The sequence below is a fragment of the Thamnophis sirtalis genome, unplaced genomic scaffold (assembly GCF_051295495.1).
Source record: "Thamnophis sirtalis isolate CommonGarterSnake01/CBP01778 unplaced genomic scaffold, rThaSir2_p1.2 scaffold_7, whole genome shotgun sequence".
In the NCBI taxonomy this organism is placed as follows: domain Eukaryota; kingdom Metazoa; phylum Chordata; class Lepidosauria; order Squamata; family Natricidae; genus Thamnophis; species Thamnophis sirtalis.
The window spans coordinates 63501334-63526416 of NW_028261387.1; the positions used below are offsets into that span (position 1 = coordinate 63501334).

At 37.4% G+C, this 25083-nt stretch overlaps 1 protein-coding gene across 1 annotated transcript in view; it reads right to left on the bottom strand.

Annotated features, from left to right (window-relative positions):
• Positions 1-24525, bottom strand: part of LOC106549072 (fer-1-like protein 4) — a 59973-nt gene extending 35448 nt beyond the window's left edge. The window contains exons 1-20 of the mRNA XM_087720273.1: positions 24416-24525; positions 23543-23598; positions 22360-22448; positions 21489-21588; positions 20917-21008; positions 20385-20426; positions 18507-18662; positions 16160-16220; positions 15258-15389; positions 14652-14714; positions 14004-14088; positions 12725-12884; positions 11739-11922; positions 9928-10114; positions 8057-8427; positions 6647-6755; positions 4328-4526; positions 2728-2848; positions 1775-1875; positions 484-571 (exon numbers count right to left, since the gene is read on the bottom strand). Of these exons, the coding sequence (XP_087576399.1) occupies positions 484-571; positions 1775-1875; positions 2728-2848; positions 4328-4526; positions 6647-6755; positions 8057-8427; positions 9928-10114; positions 11739-11922; positions 12725-12884; positions 14004-14088; positions 14652-14714; positions 15258-15389; positions 16160-16220; positions 18507-18662; positions 20385-20426; positions 20917-21008; positions 21489-21588; positions 22360-22448; positions 23543-23598; positions 24416-24494 (2475 nt within the window). The 5' untranslated portion in view covers positions 24495-24525. The remainder of the gene's footprint in view (positions 1-483; positions 572-1774; positions 1876-2727; positions 2849-4327; positions 4527-6646; positions 6756-8056; positions 8428-9927; positions 10115-11738; positions 11923-12724; positions 12885-14003; positions 14089-14651; positions 14715-15257; positions 15390-16159; positions 16221-18506; positions 18663-20384; positions 20427-20916; positions 21009-21488; positions 21589-22359; positions 22449-23542; positions 23599-24415) is intronic.
• Positions 24526-25083: the final 558 nt, after the last annotated feature.

Here is a 25083-nt window from a genome sequence, read left to right on the forward strand (position 1 = left end):
ATACACAGATAAAGATAATTCTCTTTTTCATTCCCATTCCATGCCAGACTTTATTACAGAGGAGTTCCAGTTCCTGGTAGAGTTCATTAATATAAATTCTGATTGGTGCTAGAGAAGTTATGTGTATGACTGACTACTACTCAGATCTCCTTTGTCAATGCAGTTTTTCTCCCTTGCAATAAATAAGATATTTTCACACATAAAGCCTAAATGAACTGGATTTAATTGATCTAGAAAGTTCACCTTGTAGGCCTTTGTATTGTCTTTGAGAAATTCTGAAAAGCAATATTCTAACAGACCCCTGGGGTTTGATGTATAATGTCACACTCAGCATTCAAAGTTTGTTCCTGAAATGTAGAGCAAGCATTCCATCTCTTTAGAGCAGCCATTCTTAACCTGGTACCAACCTAATATGTCATGTCTCCTTACAACTGTAGGGCACTAAATCAGACTGATCTACAACACTAACATAGCCTAACTTACAATGTTTTGTGGAAGAGATTTCATCCGACATCGATCAAGGTTATTTGGACGAGTCATTGGTTTTTTGTCCACATTAAGAGAATACTGTCTGAAATTAGAGATACTGTTAAGTTTTAATTTATGAAAAAATACATTGCATAAATTTACAAATAATTTAAAAACCCATAGTTTATGACTCTCTACAAAGTTAGAAGAAACCAGTATACATTGCAATTACATTTTAATGAGTTGATTGAGACTAGAGGATATCTACTATATGCTAAAGTATATTAAATGAAATACAAATAAATGACATTTTTATGCAAATGAGAAATTTAGAGTCACTTTGGTGTAGTGGTTAAGATCTGGACTAGAACTCAGAAGATTATGAGTTCTAGTTCTCTCTTGGATATGGGAATTGTCTGGGTTACTTTAGCCTAGTCACTTTCTCACAGTCCAAATTACCTTTTAGAGCAGTGATAAAATGAGAGGAAGAAGAAAACTAAACAAGTCCAGGAAGATGTATCATATTATTTAAACAAAATAAAGGCAGTAAATCTATTATAAATCTGCTAGGTTTTGTATAGTATGTAATGTGTAATAAGCCAAAGAGCAGATAGTGCACATTACATCATTTGTCACTTGCAAATTGGCATTATTATGCAAATGCTGTAAATTGCAGCAGAATTAGAACTCATATGTATGAAGTCCATGTATCAAGTAAACTGGAGCTTCATTGTGCATTCAGTATTATAAAATTGTACCCAGAACTACCTAGAAGCTTTTTAAAATGCATGTTAATGTCTTAAAAGCCCAAAATCCAGCTCTGAATAATTTTACCTTGAAGTATCCCACAAAAGTTCTGAAACAATATCATTTTTCTCCCTTCTGAATTAATATGTGGACTTAAAAAGTATCAGGACCCTATAAAGTTATATTTCAGAAGACAAACATGAATATGCTTCGAAATACCACTATGGCTAATGGTGTAGAAAATATCGTACCTCCTCCCTGGGCACACTTTGCTTCCTCTCTCTCCATTTTAGTTTTAGTTTTTAAACTGAATTTTTAAATTTAAAATCTTTATTTATTGTTGTAGTGTTCTATACTGCATTTTACTCAATGTCTGTAAGCCTCCTAGAATTACCTTTGGTGAGATGGGAGTCATACAAGTTTGATAAATAAAAATAAAATATGTCAGAGGTGCCATTTTTGCAATAAAGTGTTTTGTAGCAAACTTGTATTTCTAGAGTGGATCTAGATAAAACATATAAACCTCCATCCAGTAAAAAGGCAATAGAAGTTTACTGACCTACATCCAGCAACAAATTCCTCCAAAACCTGACGAAGCCTCTCATCTGCTTTTGATCTTGGTCTCCTCAAGAGTTTTTCTACATCTTCTAGTCCATGCTCCTATGGCAGCAAAGAAGCTAGACTTACCAAACATGCTTGATCATAAAACCAAGTTAACAAAACTCAACAGCTATTTTGAATAAAAAGACACAGCCAAATTATATCTCAGCTTAATGTGATGGGTTCTTTAAACAGATCACATTAACACAATGGATGAATTCCTAAATGTTCTGAAGCATGAACTTTAATCATAAACTGTATAGTCCTATTTCTCTGTGATGTAAGGATTGAAAAAAACTATGAAATTGTTCTATAAAATTATTTAAAATAATCATTACTAAGCAAGTTTTGATGAAATGTACAGTTATAAACATCTATTTTACTAAACCACTTATTTCAATATGTAAAACCAGGAAGATAATTATTTTATGCTCTACATGTTCTATATCATAAAATTCATACAGAATTTTCAAAAATCACATTTCTAAAATATATTTATAATTAAAAAGTATTGCTAGACTAACTAACCCAGAACCAAATATTTTACAACTGCAGTTAATATACTGAACCAACGTAAATCAATGCATTCATTAAAACAGCAAGTGACCATATCAATTCACTACATAAATGCAAAATAAGATAGAAAAAAAGATACCTAAAGATGGAAAAGGGTATATCTAATTTTCACAGGAGAGAGTTGCAAGAATGAAGGCATAATATATACCCTGCACCGAAAGTATTATGTCACCCAGAAGCAACAGGAATGATCATTCTGCAAAAAATCAAGAAGATTTTCTTAATATGATTCATGATTTAGCTCTACCCAAACAATTACGTATGTTCCCAGGAAATCAATTATGCGGGGAAAAGCAACAGGCTTGGACAGAGTTTCCAGGCAACGTGATACTTTACCAAACGCTCTGCTATTTTGACAATCCAGTTAGAATTATAGAGTCTCCAGGTGTAGTCTTCCCAGTAGCTCCATACATAAACACAGGGTTTCTCATGCAGCATTGGAAGGCAGCTGTAAGAGCTAAAAGCAGTATGCAGAAAATGCTTAAGCTTGTACAAACAACTAATATTTGCCTGCCTGCTAGAGTTCTCTTGATTAGGGTTACCAGATCTGAGCTGCCAAATTTTTGTCTTACTCAGCAAAGCTGCTGCTCACACGTGGTAACCCTAATCAATTATTGGTAAGAATGTACCGGTAGTAGGGAAACTACCGGTACATAGAACAAAGAATTGCTATTTCTTTGGGGAATGGAACATAAACATAAAACCTATTGGGCAGAGAAAGAGTTGTTTCCCCTACATGAACCTGATACAGGTTCATAGGTGGGCAATCTTTTCAGCACTAAGAGGTGCACAGAATGCTACATAGATTCGCCTTATTCACATAGCAATAGCACTTAGACTTATATACCATTTAATGGTGCTTTACAGCTCTCTCTAAGCAGTTTACAGAGTGAGCATATTGCCCCCAACAAACTGGGTTCTCATTTTACCCACCTCGGAAAGATGGAAGGCTGAATCCACCTTGAGCCTGGTGAGATTCGAACTTTCAAATTGCAGGCAGCCAGCAGGCAGCAGAAGTAGCCTGTAGAACTGCATTCTAACCACTGTGCCACCGTGGCTCATACATGTAGTTACATACTTGTAACTTCTCTTATACACATTTACATACATTTATGTATCTTTCTCAATCCATAGTCCTCTTTCTCCCAGTGATCCACTACAGACTGCTTATTTCCCGCTGCAAATAGATGTAAGAAATAAACAACTTGATTCCTGCCATTTTATTGCCAGGTGGAAACCTGGTTGCTTAATTTTTCCACAATTATGGCAATAGGAAAACAGTGGCAGTTTCTTGCATGCTGCTGAACATTTTTAAGACTATGGCTTTTGCTGTTGAAGGCCTTGTACAGCTTCTGAGCTATAGACCAGTGTTTCTCAACCTTGGCGACTTTAAGTCCTGTGGACTTCAACTCCCAGAATCCCCCAGCCAGCGCAGCTGCATTTGACAATCCAGTTAGACAATCCAGCGCAGCTGGCTGGGGGATTCTGGGAGTTGAAGTCCACAGGACTTAAAGTCGCCAAGGTTGAGAAACACTGCTATAGACTGTTCACTCATGATAAATGAATGAAAATGAATTCCTCTATCATGAACTAAAATTGGAGGATGGTCCTAAAATTCCAAACATTAACTTACTGCTGGATGGTTCCTGGCGGATTAGGAGTATAAATATAATGAGCTTTCTATAAGCATAAAAGAAATACTGTTATCAAGAAGCGAGATTCAAACTGGCTCCTATAAACCAGGTAAATGTTGTGAATATTGCAGATGCAATATAAGTTACTCAGTACAGAGAGAGCAAATTTTAGTTTTGAAAATAGTTTTTCTGGCCCTGAATGAGCACTAAGGTTGGTACCTTTGGTTTCTTTGCAAATGGAATTAATGGTATGTTGATTAAAATATGGAAATCCAAATGACATAAAACTATTGAGAAATTACCTGTCATATTCAGTGGGTTCTGGTCTTTGGTTCACAATCATAGACTTGTCAAGCAAAGTTGTTGTTGGAGGCACAACTTCAACCTCCAGCTCTTCATCTGAAAGGGTATCTAGCAAAGCCTGTTTTTCTTCACTCTTTTCTCCCTTCTCACCCTTCACAGACTTCTTGGTAGTAACTTCTTCAGTTTTCCCATAGTTCCCTTGAAGTTAAACATGTTTATTCTTTGTTATCGTAGCACATTTAATATGTTTAATTATCTCACAATTTTTGTTTCATTTGAACATAAAGATAACATTTATAATCTACAAATCATAATATCTACTATGTCTATCTGTCTGTCTCTGGCTATCTAGCTATCTAGCTATCCTATCTCTATGAATTTAAGTTATGTAAAAGCCTCCAATTCCATAAACTGGTTTAGGCCACTTATGAAAATATAAAACTAAAACCATATAGTCAAGATTGTCTTTAAAAAATATAACTATCGAGATTATATTATCTACCAGTAGTTGTTTTGTAAAAAAACAAAACAAAAAAAAACAACAACCTGAGAGCACAGATAGACTATTAAGAAATTAAAGTTCTGCAGACAGTTTAGGCCTAAGTCCTACAAGCTGGTGTCAGATTTCCTCACTCAGACTTGGCAGAAGATAGCTGGACCCTTGATATGGCATGGCTAGAAAAGCATCTTTATTCTATTAGCATGAAGCTACGTACTTCCTCTTTGTTCAAGCACTCCAAAAGAATACCATGATCCATGGTATCATAATTCTAAGGGCACCAACTCATATGCTCCATCTCTTTCTCCTGGCATACATCAAGTTGATGAAGACCATCTCTAAGCCAAATCTGATCTGAATTTAGAGCAGTAATGTGTTTTTTCTTACTCAGACAGGGAAAACTAACATATTTCCATTTTTTTCAGCTGTTTAAAGAGCAATAGTGAGACACTATTATTTATTGTTAGTACCTCAATGAGGAAATCCTTAGCTATTTTATAGTTATTAATTCTTATACAAACCCACAGCTCAGTTGCAAACTAAACAAGAATAAAAATCTTAAAGTCAAATAAAGTGATGGAGTCATAAAGAGAACTGGAAGCTTTCTCAATGAACTCATTCTAAATAGAAAAATAATATCATATGACATTCTTCCCAGCAGGTGCCACCTTAGAAATGCTGAAATCTGAACTTCCTGAAGTCATGGATTTTGACCATGTTCACTGAACATAAAAGTACTGTAGTTATGGGCCTATACATCTGAAGGGCACCAGTTCATAAAAGAACTGTTTAAAAAAAACAATAAACAACAACAACAACAACAACAACAAGCTTATATTCTCTGATGTTACCTTAATAGTTCCTAGGTCCTTGGTTAGGACTCTAGCTGTTGAGCTACCGACCAGCCCCAAAGGCTGTGAATCTCACCAAAGATTAAACAACAACAACAACAACAACAACAATAACAACAACAATAATAGGACTTGACTCTGACCTGGGGCGCTCACATTGCATCACTGGTCAAAGGGCCCAGCAAAGATTATATTACCTGAGACTTCTCAGGAAACAACAACCAAATGAAATATTGCTGGTGACTTTCTACCACTGCATTATAGAAAGTATCTTAACTTATTGCACGTGGGTATCAGAGGTATGTTGCTCCTGGATTGGGTGAACCGGTAGTTGCAAGGCTCCACCCACCCACCCAGATGCTTCTGTGCACGAGAAAACCAGTAGTAAAAATAATGGAAAACCACCATTGCTGTGTATGGTTTGTTAATTGCACAGTGTATGATAGGACCACACTCCAGAGGGTTAACATCATTGCCCAGAGGATCATTGGTTGCCCTCTCCCCTCCTTGGAAGAGCTTTATAGCTCCCACTAACTTAAGAAAGTTCAAAATGTTCTTAAAGATCCATCTCATCCTGGGCACCCTTTTTTTTTGAACTATTGCCATCTGGCAGACGGTACAGGACAATAAAAACAAGGACAAATAGGCTTGAAAACAGCTTCTATCCCAGAGCAGTAACTATGTTGAATTCAATATTAATGCAGTATCAGGGCTTTTCTATTCATTTGTGTAGCATGTGAAGGATATGTGGTTTTGTTTTATTTTTTATAGTTTTTTATGTATGATATTCACTGAAGATGGCGTTTAATTTCATTGTACAAGGTGCAATGACAATAAAGTAAACTTAGAGGTGGCTGTAACAAAATTGCAGAGTTGTAGTAAAGGACGGAAGAGAAAAATGCATGGCAGAGGGATGAAAAAGAGAATCTGTTTTAAAATTTAAAAGAACTGAAGCTTCTGTCACTTACCTATAGAGATTTCAAACTTCATAGGCTTAGTACCGACTGAGGAATCCATCATAGTCACTTCAAAAAACGATGCAAACAGAAGGAATTCTTCTTTCACTCCTAGGGCATTCTGAAGAAAAAGTTTTCAGTTTTCACTTTCCTTCTTTATGATAATATAAAATACTGATTCACAGATTAATCCAAACTATATTTTTAACTTAATGTGTCCCCACCACCACACACATAATGGTATTTAGACTTGGCACTTGGTACTTTAGCATAACACAACATTAATATTTGTCTAAAGGGTGGGAGCTAAAAGCTGAATTCTGCTTTAAGGAGTAAATACACAAGGTGTTGCATCTAAATATATTGGGATTGGTAGAGCACAGATAATAATCCAGATTTTAAAATAAAATATCTTTGAGGATATTTAAAACGTATGGGGTGTTTTCATTTTTTCATTCATAATGTGCCTTCCTTTTTATGTAGCTGGATGCTTTGATCAGGAAAAGCAATGATAATTATTTTAATCCCTTTCATCCCAAAGTTTCTCTATACTGAAATTCAGCTACTTAAAATCATTTTTAATTTCTTCCTTTTATTTAAAAAAAATTAGGATGTTGATCTTAGTAACGTATAGAGACCTTAGCGGAAGGCAGAAGCATTCTGTCCTCAGAAAAATATCACCTCTATACATGGAAAGGAAATAATAGTAGATCGACAAGAGTTTCTTTATGGGCGATAGCTGTGCAAACTAAGTTTCAAATAAGCATAACTTTTATTTTTAAAAGGTTTCGCTGGACCTTTAAACAGAGATTTACAACTTATTAACTTCTGACCTATTTTATAACCCCTTGTTGGAGTTTTACAACTTTTTTTTTGCAACAACCTTTTATTGTTGTAATAGATTGGATATTCAACTGGGAGATAAAAAGGGGGGCTGTTTTTTGTCCTTTTTAAGGACAAAACAGTTGTCTTTGTCTGGTTTGTCTATGTTAACTTTTTTTCTTTTTGATTTTGTACTTTAATCTTTTGAGTAAAATAAAAAATGAAGTAAAAAAATCAATGGCACAAGTCATTGAACAAACAACTACACCTTCTTTAAAAATACGCATAACTCTCAGGAGGACGGGAGAATAAGAAATAGAAAAAACTCCAAAGATTCAGTGACAGATTGCAAGTTGCCTAATGTTTTACTCAAAAGAAGGATTTTATCTTGTTAATTTAGATTACATTGTTTTATAATATTTAACATTTAGTACAGTTATTTGTATTCACTTCTTTACTGTTTAAAGTTTAATATTGAAAATGTTAAATGGGGGAAATAATGTTTTAACCCTCATTTATTAAACACAAAATATAGAGAAGTTCTCATATAAAATAATTTCACTTTCCTATGATTTCTGTGATCTAATCACCAAGACTCACCTCTGGGAGAGGATGGAGGTCTTCTACCTCCACAATCACTTCGCTTGGTTGTTCTGCCTCCTCAATGGTACTAATATCAGGCTGGCTTTTATGCTGCTCCTTGACAGAAGTTCTGGACTTCTCTTTGGCCTTTTTACTCTTCTTCTTCAACTTGAATTTGCTTAAGGCCCCTTTAAGAATTTCTGCTGGCTTCTTTTCCGCTGCCTGGATAGTAGTGAAAATCTCTACTGTAATGGCCATAAGAAGGCGTCCACGATAGAAGATGCCTTCACCCAGACCTTCATTGAGATCTTTGTGTATATCTCGCAAGGTTGAATTCTGGGATGAACCATATAAATTTACCCAAGTTGGTCCAAAAGTGGGATTAAATCCTGGTGGGAAGAAAATATGGTTTTGAATATACCAGCATTTGGTTCAGATTTGCACTTTTACAAGACCATTTTAACAGTGAAGTAGGCTATGCTTCTTGGTGATCTATCTTAAGCAGGCAGTTCTTGACTTATAACCATTCACTTAATGATCTTCAACATTATGGCTGCACTAAAAAGTGATTTATTACCGGTCTGTGCACTTATGACCATCACAACATTCCTGCACTCAAAATAATTAAAATCCAAGTGCTTGGCAATTGACATGTATTTGCAATGATTACAGGGTGCTGGGGTCAAGTGATTGTCATTTCCAATCTTCCCGTGGAGCTTCCGGCAAGCAAAGTCAATAGATGAAGTCAGATTCTCTTAATAACCATGGGATTCATAGCAATTCACTTAACTGCAGTTTAAAAGGTCATAAAATTGAGCACAACTCACTTAACTACAATGGCTCTTAGCAATGGAAATTCTAGTTCCAATTATGGTCATAGGTTGAGGACTATCTGTAAATAGATATGTGGCATGTGGTTATCACTCAAAAATTCAGAGCAGTAATTGTGATTGTATCCCTCAGCATGGTGTGAATCAGTACAGATATTTCCTAGCTATGTCTCACCACATACAGAAGTAGACTGTATATAATAATTTCTCAGCAAAATTTGTAATTGGTGCATACGCTCTCAGTGTACATATCTTTTGTTTTATATACACTGAGAGCATATGCACCAAAGACAAATTCCTTCTGTGTCCAATCACACCTGGCCAATAAATAATTCTATTCTATTCTCAGTTGAATTATAGTTGAGAAAAAGATGTCCCATTGTTCCAATACATTTGCAATCTGTATTACTATACTTAATCAAGACAAGAAGAAAATACAATGCAAAACTTTTACAAAACCTCCATTGGCCATTTATCGCTGTATTAGGCATCTTTCTCAAATGTTCACCAGAAAGGTATGTTAAGCTATTGTGCAAAGTAATAAAGCTTGCTTGGTAATTGACCCTGTGGAATTTTTATTGACAAAAAAGACTCTCTTTTGTGAACCATTTATGATAAGTAAAACCTTTTGCTTAAAGTTTTCTTCTATTTCTATAAGATTAGCCTATACAATATAGTCAAAACAGTCCTACAGAGTATTTTATACATGCTGCCATGACTATAACGCAATTTGACCCAATTCATTGTTTTTCCGTAGCTGTATAAAGGATACTATTAATTAATTTTTAATTCAATCAAATAGAGAAATGGGGTAATAGACAAAAGGTAAAGACCATTGTATTTCAGCTATGATGTTCTAAGGAGCTGCAGCTCAATAGCAAAATCACTGCTTTCCAATCTAATTTTGCTGCTTCTATCCTTGACGTCTCTTGCGTTAAAGCTGGAAAGAATATTGCCTGATACCTTGGAGCGACTTGCAGTCAGCTAAAACAGAAGTTCTGATAACAGTGCTGGACAGAACTACGGTCTGATATAAGACAATGTCTATGACAAACTCACCATTTCTTCCAGGGTCAGATATTTGTTGCAGATCAATGAAATGTGTAGTAATGGCAACATCTCCAATGTTTGCATCATCCAGTAGCTGGACTTTTATTTTTCGAACAAGAGGTGGAAACATCTCGATGAATGTTATTTGTTCGTTCCAAACTGGTTCTATAGTGCTGTTTTCAACTGATGTTTCTCCCTAAATAAGACAATATTACAAGAACTCAGTTGGTGATAAAGCAGAAATAGGAGAGTGAGGAAGCACAGAATTATTCAGACCAGCTTTCTCATTCCCTGACCTCATTCAGATGTCTTGAAATTGCAACTCCCTGAATTCCCATCTAGGATAAATGTCCCATTTACCCATCTTTTAAACAAACAATTCGCTCCAAACTTTGTCACCTTTCCTTAAAGGGGAATTGTTCTATGGTCATTTCTACATTCTTATAAGCTTAACTTTAGTGTGCTCATGCACTTAATCAGAACTATATAAATGAAGTAATTCACATTTGAAAAAAAGTTTCCTTAAAGAGTCTTGCACTGTGTTCATGTCCCTATTTGTATCTAATTCCTATACGAGATTAAGACTAAGATTAAGATTTAGTTACTTCTCCGTGAGGGACTCAGGGCGGCGAACAACTCAAAAGGGGAAAAGGGGATACAAACACAATACACGTAATAAAAATACACAAGAGTCATACAGCCATACAAGTCGAGAGGGGAGGGGAACTCATCAACCCCAGGCCTGCCGGCACAGCCAGGTTTTGACGGCTTTCCGGAAGGCCTGGAGAGAGGTGAGGGTCCGAATCTCCACGGGGAGTTCATTCCAAAGGGCCGGAGCTGCTACAGAGAAGGCCCTCCCCCGGGTGGTAGCCAGATGGCATTGGCTGGTAGACGGAACCCGGAGGAGGCCGACCCTGTGCGATCTAACAGGTCTATGGGAGGTAATTGGCAGCAGGCAGTCTCTCAAGTACAAGTACAGCACAATCAACTACAATCACGCTTATTATTCTTCTTGTTCTCATGAAGTTGCCTTGCTTTGAAATCCATTATCATTGACTGGCTGTGGTTGGAATACAGGCAACATAGGAATTGACAATAGGAACAATATGTCTGCCTAACTCAGATGAGGTAAAGTAAAGGTAAAGGAGTCCCTGGATATTTTACTTTGCTACTTGTTGCCGACTATAGGGGGTGTTGCTCATCTCCGTTTCAAGGCCATTGAGCCAGTGCTGACTTAAGACATTTCTGCAGTCATGTGACCAGCATGACATCACTGGGCACTGTTACCTATCTACCAAAGTGGTACCTATTTATCTATTAGCATTTGCATCTTTTCAAACTTCTAGGTTGGCAGGGGCTGGGGCAAGGGCGGGAACTTACCTAGTTGTGTAATACTCGGGTCTTGAAAATGGGCTGCCAGTTTTCTAGCCAACAAGCCCAACATCTTAACCACTGAGCCACCACACCACTTCAGATGGGGGCAAATAATATTTTAACTCAGTAGTAGGAAAAGTCTTATGTCGCCTGTTACATTGTCAGCAAATCCTACATTGGGCTTCTATTAATTGCATATTGCAAGACTAAGAGACAGGAACAAAATGAAGTTGTAGGCATTAGGGAAAGTTGCCTGAGCAATTAGGGAAGCTTTGGAATTTATTCCACAACCAGCAATTAGAGGACTGGGTCATACTGTTTCCTAAGTTCTTAATGCTTAGTCTTCTTCTATATGACCTATTCAAAAAGTTCATTACTAAAATTGAACGTATCAGTTTATTTCATGAATCTTTCAATAAGAAAATATGCAGACAAAATAGAATTACCTGTTGTCCAGAGAAAGAAATCTGCACGTAAGGATCAATGAACACTTTCTTCTCACTCACAATTTTTGAAAAGCCACCCATGATTCCTGCACTCATATTGGGCAAACCATCTGCCTTGTATATTTTGATGCAGAATTTGGCCCAGGGTCTCTCAGCTGGAACTTTTTTAGGAAGCAATAAGTTCCTGAAAAGAAGATATTTGATCAGTTAAGAGGGATGATCCTTTGAAGTCCACATTGCAGCCAGCCACACAACTGTCTTTCTTATGCTTCCAACTATTGCTGAAGCTGAGTTTAAAAATTCAAGTTGAGACTGCAATGAGTTGGTGCCCAGTCCAGAATATGGCTACTGCAGAACCCGATTGGTTATTTGCCCTGCTTCTTTTCCTTCCCATCCATGCAGAGAAGAGAACTTTACTTTCTAGCCTTGTGTAGGCAAATGTCTCAATGTCTCCTTCCTGCTTTTTTTAAAGAATTGTTTTATTCTTAATCAAAGCAAAGTAGCAAAACAGAGTTCATAGTATTTTGGATTCTTTGCATGGTTCAGAAAGGCTTAAAATTGTTTCAGGCATAAAACCAGTTTTCACATGGAGTTTCAAAATAAATATAGATGTGAGTGGAAGATGACATTATCCATTCTTGTACTCAGGAAATGATGGGTGGCCTGTACTAATAGTGGGACAAGGAGAAGATCCCACATGTAAAAGAGGACAGACAACCATTTTAGACTGAGAAAGAAAGAACGAAAGAACGAAAGAACGAAAGAAAGAAAGAAAGAAACAAAGAGGAGACCTGAAATTCACTCTATTAGAATGCTCATCTCCTTTCCTGTGTTAAATGATACAATTTATAAATAAAGCAAACTTTCTAAGTTTGATTAAGCGCTGTACTTCTGGATCTTTTACTCCATAGGAGTAAGAAAACAGTTCTCTTATTACTAATTCCATAATACAACATTCCACACACCTTTCACCACTACAGACTTACTTTTCAATGTCTTCATTCTGACTGCTGGATGAGGCAGGAAAGGAACCCATTACGTCCCCCCGAGCCAGGACAGAAATGTTGCACTTTACAAAGCCTTTAATTCCTGCTCTGGTGTCCTTTGGGTCATTAATCACAGCCCACTTCTGGTAGAACCTATGGTCTATGTGCATAAAGAGAAAACAGTTGAATCACAATTTCTCTGGATCTAATTTAGATTATTAGGAGTTTGGGTCAGAAGGTGAGGGTCGCTCTGCTTTTGTTGATGTACTTTTTTTGTGAGTGGGGTTATTGTTTATCCTTGGCTACCTGATGGGTTGTATGTTATAAGGTTTTGTGTTTTTAATCAATATATACCACCCAAGAACACTAGTGTAGGATGGGTGGTCATGTAATTGATATAAACAAATAAACAAACAATAATGCCTACAAATTGTAAATCTAGACTACCAGTGTTTTGAACAAAAGGCCCAGAAGAAAACTAAAACTGAATGGATTGACATTATACTTAGCAAGCATAGATTAGTTATTGCTTCCCAGAAATTAGTAGAGGTCTTCAGATTGATTATAAAGAAAGATATAACACAGAGCACATAAACTTTTACTAAAAGATCTCCATGAGAATCAAATGGCACCAATCCCAACCTGGCACCCATCTCATATATTTAGAAACTCTGGGAGTATTAATCCCAAATGACACCAGATTTTAGAAGGTAGATAATTAGGCAATGTGAGATACCAAATGCTCCAGGAGATGGGCAGAGTGTGAAAGTGAAACAAATTCACTGCAAATATATTTTATTTCATTTGGCAAACATCTACAAAATAACGGGTATAAGTATAAACATGGATATGAACAAAGGAAATTAGTACAAAAAAAATGGGGACAGCAGGACAGGGACGGTAGACATGCTGGTGCGCTTATGCACGTGAGTGAGCATGTGAGCTGGGTAAATTTCACAAACATGATGCGATCAACCTCTTATAGCAAAAAATCTTCAACCAGCCCTGAAAATATTGGCCAATTTAATGAACCAACTCAGTTTTTCTCAGCTGAGAATCTTGATCATGGACCTTCCTGAAGGGATCAAGTACCGGGAGAGCTCATTTTTAATTCTCATTTGGATGTGAATGATACTTATCATGAAAATATTGATTAGCTTTTGATCAAATCACAATGATATGCTAGAATGTTATGGACTCAAAGCAGGTAATTCAAAGCAATGGCAAAAGAGTACTAAAAAGCAACTTTTAGTATGGTAACAGCCTCAGGATACAATACCTGGCTGGTTGTATACAGTCTCAAGATCTATCTTGAAAGTGCCTATGAGAGTGCCTAGGAAAGGAATCTTCTTTGAATGGAAGACCTGCACATGAACACAATGGTATTTCTCAAGAGACATATTGCAGACAAGAGACCTACAGAAGGCAACTATTGCCAAGAAGAGCCTAGCATTTGAGTTGAGAGTAGGGATGTCACTGAAGCTGATAACTGGGTTGAAAACAAGATGGCAAGTAGCAATCATAGCCAAGTTAAATGGTATTAATGAAATTGAAAGAAGTTTCACAAATTAGTTTCTACAAGACTATAAATCAGACTTATTTTTCTCAGTAGCATCACTTACCAAGTATTTCTTTTCATAATTGTATGCTTAATTGAGTTATTTGATAAACTAGAATGTCAAATATCTGAATAATAATACATTTTTATAAGAGAAATGCACAAAGTAAAGATTATACATTTCTAATGGCTGCCTACATGATAAGATATGATATGATTAGCTCTTATTGATCTGTGACAAAGAATAGCTGCAACTTTAGAAGAAAAAATGAGAAACTAGTTTTAATTCATTGCTCAGTTCTTGATATAATGTAAGGCCATCTACCCTCATTTCACTTCCACCCCATACATAGTAGCTAGTATACTTACAGAAATTTCTATCAATCTGTGGAATAGAATATCTCTTGGTTCATGAAAATCAAAAGTAAAATACTGGAAGAAAAAGGAAAAAATATAAACATTACATTTCATGTAAAAATTAAGTTCTACCATGTGCCAAGCAGCATCATATAATACTATGCAGAATATTTTCAACAAGAAGCTATGTAAGAAAAGTGCTTCCTTTCATGTCCCAATGTTTCTAAATGGAAGGTCCCTTTCTTTAGGGCTTTAAGGTTAATTTACATGTTTAAAAAGGCAAAAACATACTCCATATTATCCCAGAGTACAGAATGTGCTTTTAGATGAGAACAAATTATGACTAATTGTTAGGAAACCTGCCTAAAAGTTAGAGACCTTGGAGACTGGAATCTATTTCTGAAACAGATCTTGTTTAGCAGATGTGTCTAAACAGATCTTCCTTCGCTGTCTCTCAAGAATATTCTAAATAAAGTTCCTGAATTAAGCAAGGAGTTGAGTTGCATTTAATGGTTTAAATCAGCAGTTTTTGTAGTTGCCTCAATAACTGTTCTCACATACATTAGATTGACAAGTCTGAGAATAGAATTAGGTACACTTTCTTCAAGTTTAGCCTACCTCATTGTAAAAAGGACAATTGGTGGATTTCTGTGTTGCTGTATGTCTTTTCTCACTTCCAATTTTCAGTACCACAAAAGGATCAATATTAACTCCAACCAACTTCTGAGCTTCAATTATGTTGATGCCAATCTAAGGAGACAATATATTTCCTATAATCAGTATGGATATATCAGTATAAAGTGAGAGGAATTAAGTCAACTAGTTACTTGAATGGTTCCAGAGTCAAATCTCCAGCATTCATTGTTTGTTTTTACAATTTGTTGATGAGTAAAAAAAAAAGTAATCAGTGTTTCCTTTTACATTCAAGTTTGCTGGAATGATTGCTCAATCATTACTGAGCATTATAAACAAATATATAATTTTCAAAATCCGGTAAGAAATATGAATTACAGAGCATTCTTTTGAATGATTTATTGGCAGAGACTCTAAGCGGTCAAGTATGCATATATGTCTGCCAAGCTTTCTGTCCACCTGATTTGAATTCTTCAGTAAAAATGCTATATTCAATAAATAAAACAAAAATACTACTAAATTCTAGTGTCGTTTTTATTGACAAGCATGGCTCTGGATTGCACAAACTTATGTCCCTGTACATTCTTTGGATGTCTGTTTACTTGGCAGGAAAAAAAAAGACAAGATAAACTGGGCTAACAAGGGACATCAATGGGGAGTACAGGAAAAGCAAGAAGCAACTTCACAAATTTGCCTTCTGGTACTGTAACTGGGTTATTTATAACCTGCTACACCCATCAGAGCACTATTGTGTAGTAGGGCCATCTCCATCCAGGATGGGTATTTTATGTGAATACCAGAGCATCCTCTCATAATTTCAAATGCACCCCACTGGTTCAAAAGGGCTATAAATTCAAAGTTCATGGTAAAAGTGGCAGATACGTCACCTGGAAGTTCTGTGGTCTAGGAGATGCATTGAGATCCCACTTGGAGAAAACCCTAGAACGGCTAAAATGGAACATCGAACATTAATTACATGTCTGATTTGTCATTTTATTTGAATTGTTATTTTAGTTTTTGAATGCAGAGAACATTGGAATATAAAGATAATAAATAAATAGCCACATGCTTACTCAAATCTACCAGTATGAATGCAGACAATTCCCCAAGATTACAGCTTATGGAAATGGAAAGTCTACTGAAGAACTAAATTAATTTCATTAATAATGCTCAATACACTTTTTACTTGGGATGTATTCTTGGTTAATATTGTTTCAGCAGAAGGATGACAGTAAATCAACATTTAATTTTAAGGAAAGAAAGAATGTAAATTTAATTTTACATTTCCATTAAGATATGTAATTGTGCTATTACACTCAAACTACAAAATATAGCAAAACAGTGCACTGTGGTAAGTAAAATCATGGGTTTAGTTTAAGTCAAATACAAACTCATTGAGTAATCTGCCCACAGCAGATTAATTGTATAGGATTATTGTGGTGGTAAACATGAGAATAATGTGTATTGGTGTAATCTACTAAATAAAACTTCCTCTAGGTGTTACTGATGTATTAGTTTCATTTGTACTGTGCTTCAATATAAGCACATACTAAATTTAAAAAATCCTTATGCTGGAAAAAATGTTGTAAACTGCTTTGAATCTTCAGGGATTAGAGCAACATGCAAGCCTAAGTAAGTAAGTAAATATATCTACTACCACTTCTGTTTGTGATAATGGCATGGTTACTGTGACCCTTTTTCTAAAAATTGAAAGGAGATATCTATACCTAATCTGCAAAAAGAGATAGTTGCTACATGTCGTTGGTTAACAATTTCCCAAACTTATCTTATTTATGTTGAAGTTACTGATACCATTATATAATTATTCTGATAATTCATTTAATATCTTGAAATAAAACATTTTAAAAATAAGTTCTGTAAGGGATTGCTAGTTAATGCCAATGCTAATTTACAAATAGTAAACATTTGTAGTAAATGTTTGAACAATCATAATTTTGGCCAAACTGCTTGCCATTTTGCTAAATGGGGAGGAACAAGGAGAACCATGGATGGCAAAGAAAACTGCACCTCACTCCTCATCCCAGTATGTCCACAAGGGTCCCCTCTCTCTAGGGAGGAAGAAGCCTCATCTGTTCACTGCCATTATCCCCCAGCCAGGCCTACCTTACAAGGAGGCATTCAAGTGGCTCCCTTATCCTTCCCTTGCTGCCCGCTACCATTAAGAGATTTCAGTCGGTTTGCAAAGCAGCCAATTGCCATTTGCCTGCCAAGCTAGTTGACTGGGAGCAGAGGCCAGAGGGAGGCAGGAAAGAGGGTAGGTTTCTGGGTAGTGCAATCAGAAGGTGTGATGGCACTGAAGCAGCCACAGCTTCTCCAAATTTAATTTACTTGGACGTCATTGGTCCCAGCATTTTGTAAAGCAATCCATTTGGGTTACTTGGGTTCAATAACTTCCAATATACCTTCCAATTTTGCCCAAATGAAGGTTACAAACAGACACATGAGTTTCAGTATTACATAAATATAAATGCTAACAATAAACTCAAATAAGGCACACACAATATTTTGGAAAGGAATGTTTGGCTAAATACTTAGTCTTCCCCTTTCTGATACACTCTAGCCACTTTCTGGAGGAAGCAGAATTGTCTAACCACATACTTGCATTGATGTCATTGCTGACTTGTCTTCTTCCCCAGTAATCAGATCAAGGAGAAGCTAAGAAAACTAAGTGTTGGTTTCTCCTGTTTTTGCTTCCCCGCCACCCCGCCCACCAACATTCACTGATAGGAGAACAGCTATCAACTACATTCCTTAATGTACAATGTGTGGAGCGAAGCAAGTTTTAACAGATGGCTACACCAGCAGATTTACATCAAAATCATCAAAACTTGCAAATTACCCTGCTGTGGGGTAGCGATGTGCATCAAATCAGGGAAAAGACAGCTAATTCTTTACTTGCCATGTTTTTGATCGCATCCTATCCCAAAAATGTGGCTACAGGAGTTCTATTTTCTTTCTCTTTTCTTTCTTCCCTGCAGGAGCTAGTGTGGAAATATTCAAGTGAAAACCTACTCAATTTGAAATGGCAGCTACCCTTCTGAAGTCTGAAAAAGTGTTTGCCCTTAACTCCCTAAGAAATAAAGAACTCTTCGCACCATAGTTAAAGCAGCTTTAAGATACTGGATATTGCAGTTTAATGTATCTGGAATGTATCAGGTTGAAGTATGTTTTCTTCTGAGAAGAAACTGAAGCATTACTCGGGTTGGAAAGTACCTCTTTACAGAGCTGAAGATAATCCCAGAGAACTCCATGTCAGATACATCGTAGTAATCGTCTTCCTCATCATCCAACTCCAGACCTTTGACAAGCTTCCTGCCCAGCATTGCAGCCTTTCTGTCCAGGTCAACAGCTCGTTTTGCATCAGCCATCCTGAAGGCCACACCAGAAGTTAAGAATCATAAGAATGTCATGCTCATCATAATTCTTTTATCTCCAGAGATAATGGGTACAATTTGAAATTTAAAAAAACATTACATACTGTACATTAGTCCCCTGTTATTGTATTTTTAATTGCTGCTATTGCCACTACCACTACTGCCTTAAACTTTAGAAGGTGGATCACTTTACTAACTAAGAATGATGCATAGAATTGTCTCTGAAACTTTGTTTTTAGGGAATTAGATTTAAATATAAGGACATTGTAATTTAATTTAATTAATTTAATTTAATTTATTAGATTTATAGGCCGCCCAATCCCGGAGGACTCCGGGCGGCTTACACAGAACAAAAGAAAACAAACAAAATAAAAAATAAAAAAATAAAAAAATAAAAAATTATCCAACACGCATATGTTCTGATTGGGGCTGGACCCTACATAATAAGGTCAACAGCCCCAGGCCTGCCGGAACAGCCAGGTCTTAACAGCTTTTCTGAAGGCCATGAGGGTGGGTAAGGTCCGGACCTCTGGGGGTAGCTGATTCCACAGGGTTGGAGCAGCCACAGAGAAGGCTCTCCTCCGAGGCCCCGCCAGCTGACACTGTCCGGCTGATGGCGTCCTAAGGAGGCCCACCCTGTGGGATCTTATCGGCCGTTGGGAGGTATGTGGCAGTAGGCGGTCTCGCAATTGTAGGAAGTGAACAAGGCATGAGTGTCATCCCAGTTCAGGAAAAGGTGCAAAAACATAAAGTCATGAAAAGGCCATCCCAGCCATGGCTGCCACAAGAACTGTAAGTGCAGGAAGACTCCCAAATTGCTCCCTAGTTCTGTTTGAGGTTGTACAAGCTCACAAAGAACTAAAGATGGACAACCCCCAGAAGCAAAGGGTCTTCGTACCCAAAGCCACTCAATCTTGCTAAGATTGAGTTGAAACCTGTTGTTCAACCTATTGGGCAACCAGGGGTGGAGATATAATGCTGGGTATCACACTGTACCATTAGATGACCTCACCCAGTTGCTTTATGTAGAAAGCCTTTATTATTACCATCCCATACAATCCTGTATCTTGTACATCACAAGCACTCCTGAGTTGATCACTGATATTTACTGATCCACTGAGCCATAGTGGCGCAGTGGTTAGAGTGCAGTACTGCAGGCTACTTCTGCTGATCACCGTCTGCCAGCTGTTTGGCAGATCGAATCTCACCAGGCTTAAGGTTGACTCAGCCTTCCATCCTTCCGAGGTTGGGAAAATGAGGATCCAGATTGTTGGGGGCAATATGCTGACTCTGTAAACTGCTTAGAGAGGGCTGAAAAGCACTATGAAGCGGTATATAAGTCTAAGTACTATTGCTATTTGCTTGAAATATGAGTTCAAAACAGACTAATATTACATGTGGAATTCTACAATTTGAAAAGCAGTTTGGTGTAGTATTAAGGCATTAGGCTACAAACAGGAGACCATGAATTCTAGTCCCAGTTTAATCACAAAGCCAGCTGCATGACCTTGGGCAAGTTATTCCCACTCAACAAATCATTTCCAAAAATCTTACTAAGGAGGCAACAGTGATTCAAAATCACATTAAAAAGTGGGTGGGAGAGAGCACAACTTGGAATATTGCACCATCACATGAGCTGTAAACATTTTCATATACTTGTTACAGCAATAATATACTGTATCAGGCTAGTAGCATGTATGTAGAATATGCTACTTACTCTAATTCTTCAAATCCTGCATTGCGAATTATAACCTCAGAACTGTAACAAAGAAAAATAAAATATGAGTAATGCAAAGCAAATAAATGTTGGTTGTTGAAATTCATTATTGATATAACTTTTTTTTTAAAAACCACCTTTTCCCTACAAATCATCCAGTTTGGGAATTAAAGTTTTATATAGTAGACAACTGCAGGTTTCCATCTCCCATTTCATTCAGTCCACGTTCAAGATTGATTTGTGTTTTTGGCTATTTGCAAATACACCTGGTTCCACCTTGAAAACTGTGTGGCAATTGTCATCATCGGTTTGGACTTGTAACAAGTCTTACAAACTATCTTATTTTTTATTTATCACACCTCCTTTATCAGACTGTGCGACTATATCTTAATTTCAGCAGCGTTCTATGACTTTCTGATTAGAAAGCTATTTAAGTGTGGGATAGATATTTTAAGTTAAAAAAGCAATACTACCTATTATCATTTAGAATATTAAAAATGAATACATTGGCTCTTAGTACAGATTCCAGTACCTGTCTTTCATCTGGTAGATAAAATCTTCCTCAACCCATGTCCCTGCAGCACCATCCGGAGGTTGATATCTCAAATCCAATTCAATATATATCTACAGAAGAAAAATAAAACTTAAGACTAAACTATTACAATTCCCAAATAGTTGGAGGATTTTTTGTTCAAAAAGTGTAGGCTCCTTTTTGTACAAAAAGCTTAGGTCACTCCTTCCTCCTTTGCTGGCTACCTCCTGTCAGGCCCTTTATGATTTAAGGTCCTTTTTTTACCTTCTAGTCCAGATAGATTCTGCCTGGCCAGACTCCAACATGGAGAGAGGAATGACCACAAGACAGGAGAAATATATTGAAAAATGTATTTCATACAACAGGAAGCCTGGGGAGCGGGTGGAGGAGGTTTTCCAAGGGTGGCCAGGAACTGGAGTTGGTGATGAATTATTGTGTGATGACTGTGGATATGTTCAACAACAGAAAGACAGTAAATGTTTCTGTGGTAGTGTCCTACATCTCAAAAGGCCAATTTGAGATGCTTGGGTCATATCACTTGCATTTGAAATGTTACCAATCAAATGACTTACCCTAGTAATGCTGTGGTTTTTGTCAACAAGAGCCTCTCTGATATTCAGTCGTCCAGACATTACCAACTGCTGAAGGCTGATAACTAAGGTGCCAAGTAATCTACAAAAAGAAAACCAAGATAAAAGGCAAATTAAGCCTTCTGCTTCTGCCCCACCCTTCCTCCAAATTCTTTGCTTTCTCCCATCTTTCCCTTTTGGTCTGGGTTTCAACCAAGGTAATCTTTTCATGGTATAGCAAGAAATGTAAATAGTTGTTGAATAACACTATAGCTCTTTTCCTTCTCTTCTATACATAAGGTAAAGGTAAAGTTTCCTCTCGCACATATATGCTACTCATTCCTGACTCTAGGGGGCGGTACTCATCTCCGTTTCAAAGCCGAAGAGCCAGCACTGTCCGAAGACATCTCCGTCGTCATGTGGCCAGCACGACTAAAAGCATTACATACTTTCAAACTGCTAGGTTGGCAGAAGCTGGGACAAGTAATGGGAGCTCACTCTGTTACAAGGCGCTAGGGATTCAAATCGCTAAACTGCCGACCTTTCTGATTGACAAGCTCAGCTTTTTAGCAACTGAGCCACCACGTCCTTCTTCTATACATAACAAATCCTTAAAAACACAACTTTTTATATTGTGCACTGGAAAATGTCATCAAGAAGAAGAAAAGTTAAGCATAAAATATTAAATGGGAGAAACTTGAGCTGTTGGCTATTTTACAATTACTTGACTGTTCTCTGGGTGATACAAAAGGAAAGGTGTATCTACTAAAAATGGGATGTTTATTTTTGGTATAGCATGAATGAATGATTCAGGTTCAAGTGACTGCGAAGTGAAATGTAGCAGAAAGATTTTCCCAGTGAGTTAGGAACCTACCTGTTACTGAACACCTTACTGCAGTTGTAAACTTTAATTATCAACATTTCTTCCATAATGAACTTTCCATAATGTGGCCAGCGAAAGAGCTAAAAAATGAAATAATGCCAAAATAAATACCCAAAGCTTCTGAAAAGTCCCTTTTCCATCTGTTCATATCCAGTCTCAACAGATGATAGGAAATGTGGGACTTTATGTCATAATGCTATTGATTTATCTTTCTAATTACTGAATTTTATAGCAATTTAGGTTTTCCAGATGCTGATGCAACTCCCATCAACCCCCATCATTGTCATGCTGCCAAGGGTTCTTGAGATTTATAATTTAACAGCAAGCTGCCGGATCATAACCTGGATTCACCCACAATGAATGTTGAATGTTGAATGTTTATTTTATTTATATGCCGCCTTTTTCCCCGAGGGGGACTCAGGGCGGCTCACAACTCAAACCAGGGAAGGGAGATACCAAACAAAAATTAAAAACGACACAAAACAATACATAATTTAAAACACACAACAGTCATACCATTCGAGACGGGGGTGACAGTTCTTTAGCCCAGGCCTGTCGGAACAGCCAGGTTTTAAGGGCTTTGCGGAAGGGCTGGAGGGTGGTGAGACATAGTTTCATAGACATAGGGCCATGGTGGCGCAGTGGTTAGAGTACTACATGCTACTTTTTATGATCATCGGTTGCCTGCAATTTGCCAGTTTGAATGTCACCAGGCTCAAGGTTGGCTCAGCCTTCCATTCTTCCGAGGTCGGTAAACTGAGGACCCAGATTGTTGGGGGTAATATGCTGACTATGTAAACTGCTTAGAGAGGGCTCTAAAGCACTGTGAAGCAGTATATAAGTCTAAGTGCTATTGCTAGTCTGTAGTAGTTATCGGTATTCAGTCATCACTACTTTCCCAATCTGGTGTATTTCAGATTCACTGAAGCTACAGCATGGTCTTTGAACTATAATGGCTTACAATAGTTGAGAAATTATGGAATTATATGATTAACAAACTCTTTTCAATTGTGTTTGATTTTTCAGTTAATAATACAACCCTGCGTTCACAAAATTGTAGTACTTCCTGCTCGGGAGAAACCTGGGCCAGTGTAATGCAGAGATACTGCTCCCATACACACCAACGAACTTACTATGAAATTAAGTCTTCCTGCTGAGTGTGATACTTCCTTACCTCTCCAAAAATTGCTTCCTGGCCACAGCGTATTTTCTTTGTTTTCTGGGTAAATCCTTGGGGAGGGGGGGGGAATACAAAGTTTGTCAAACATTTGAAACACCGGGTATGAATTTTCTTGATTGTTGTCTTGAAGATATTTCATTACCCAAATTAGAATAGAATAACAGAGTTGGAAGGGACCTTGGAGATCTTCTAGCCCAACCCCCTGCTTAGGCAGGAAACCCTATACCAGGGGTCGGCAAACCTAAACACTCAAAGAGCCATTTGGACCCGTTTCCCACAGAAAAGAAAACACCAGGAGCCTTTTAATAAAATAACCAAAATGACAGAAATGGGTGTGAAGTTTTCAGGTTCTCCCAGAAAGTTTATCCAGGAACTGATTTTAGGTTCTTTTTTCTTAATTATCTGTGATTCCTCTTAATTTTAATTTAATTTTTCTTTGTCATTTCCTTTTACTAATGCTTCCTCCCTACAATCATATTGAATATATAGTAGGCCTTTCATAGGATGGCATTCTGACAAAGTGAATTATAGTCTGAAAAACTTTAAATTATAATAAGCGTTCCTCTTTAAACAACTGTAAGACTTCTTTGTTGATTTGATTAAAACAGCTACTCCTGAATATGTTCTGCTTGTGGCAGTACACATATAATTGTGTGCATACTCCTAAAAGCACAGACAAGTGTTCACAGAAAGAATAACTGGCAGGTTTATGTACTTTTCTAGGAAACAATTACATTACAGAGCTATATTGTATCTTACCCTAGGATAGAATATTAAGCCATTGGATTATGTCTTCCCCCTTCCCAAAACCCTGTGTGCATCTCCTTCCACCCTTCCCAGACTTCCCCCATGCCCTGTCCTCCGCACCTCGAAAGCTGATGTGCACCTGCCTCTCCCCAGTCCCTGGCAGCTGGGAGACCCTCTTGATGCTGACACTCAAAGCCATGGTGCTGCGAGGGCTTGGCTCTGTGCAGGACTGATGGCCCGTGTGTGAGGGCCGCTGCTAGAGCAGGGCTCCACCTGTCTCTTCGGTGAGTCAGGCCTGGGGACTTGCCAAGCAGGTTTGGCTGATCAGACCCCACCCGCAAGTCACACATTGTCCAATAATAGTAGCTCTGGGCCACACTAGCAGGTAACTCAATGTCTGCACCCCCCAAATCAGGAAGATGCCTTTAAGATAAATCCAGTTCTTAAGAAATGCAATTGATTACCAAAAAAGCAGGTACAGATTCCAGTGTTAAAATAAAAAAGCAATAATATGGCTCGGTCCTTGTTTTTTTTTTGTAAGGCACCTTGTAATATAAGTGTTAGTTGTAGTGACTTTTTACCCAGTTATCCTCAAATGTTTTTTTTAATAATTCAGTTTCATTGGTTGCTGGACTGGAACTTAGAACTAGATCATCCTTTCTCATCCTAGCATCCTCCAGCTGTGTTAGGACAGGTCCCAGAACAATCATCCCGCACGCAGCCTGGGAATTCTGGGAATTGTAGTCCCAAAATATTTAGAAGGTATTATAAGGGGAAAGGGGATTTTG